We start from the raw sequence: 760 nt of genomic DNA, 5'->3' as shown, positions 1-760 counted from the left end.
GTCCGAGCCGCCGTAGGCTGCCGCACAGAGGATGCCACCGATGATGAGGAGCGCACAAGTCGCCACCATGCAGTTCTTACGGCCGTAAATATCACCGAGGACGCCAAAGACGAGCTGGCCGAGGACGGCGCCAATGAGCGCCGACGTCGAGACGCTCGACTTCATGTTCGAGTCAAAGACGTTCTTGCCGTACTGGTGCTCCAAGATGACGTTGATGATGTTGATGACCGAGAGGTCGTACGCATCGTTGAGGAACCCAAGGCCGCGGAGAAAGAACTTGTTGACCATGTCTGGCAATTGGAATTGTGACGGAACGAGACCCGACCCAGCCCGATGGGACACCCACCAGTGTAGTGTTAGCTAGAATCTAGCTCATATTCCATTGACGTGATACACTTTGGGTTGATATACTGCGCAAGACGACGAATCTAGTGCGAGCTCGTGGTCATCGTCGGCCGCCAAATCCAGTTTGGCGCCGTCACATGGTGCCACGTACGCATACAAACTTGCTATGTAACCGCCGGCTCAACGCCGCTGGATGTACGGTCTCGTTTAGATTGGCTAAAGAGTGACATTTGGTGCTCGTGGATTGGTGCAAACTAGCATGGGACACACAGACACACAAGATCGTGCGCCATAGGAAAGGGACGTCGCAGCCGAGGAAAGGGCCGGGGATGCATGATGAGTGATGAGTGTCATCAAAAGCCAGTGATCAGAAGCTGCGACTTTAGCTGCGACACTGACCTCGCTTCGTCGTGGG

General features: G+C 55.0%; 1 protein-coding gene across 1 annotated transcript; it reads right to left on the bottom strand.

Moving 5' to 3' along the window:
- Positions 1-9: 9 nt before the first annotated feature.
- Positions 10-293, bottom strand: SDRG_15393 (hypothetical protein; the record flags this gene model as incomplete). The annotated part of the gene is made up of 1 exon (XM_008621564.1): positions 10-293. A coding segment is annotated over exon 1 (279 nt), but the record flags the coding sequence as incomplete, so codon positions are not given.
- Between the last annotated feature and the right edge of the window lie 467 nt (positions 294-760).

Source organism: Saprolegnia diclina (assembly GCF_000281045.1).
Source record: "Saprolegnia diclina VS20 unplaced genomic scaffold supercont1.90, whole genome shotgun sequence".
In the NCBI taxonomy this organism is placed as follows: domain Eukaryota; phylum Oomycota; class Saprolegniomycetes; order Saprolegniales; family Saprolegniaceae; genus Saprolegnia; species Saprolegnia diclina.
Note: the sequence above shows the minus strand (reverse complement) of the source record. Positions and strands in the feature narration are given on the sequence as shown.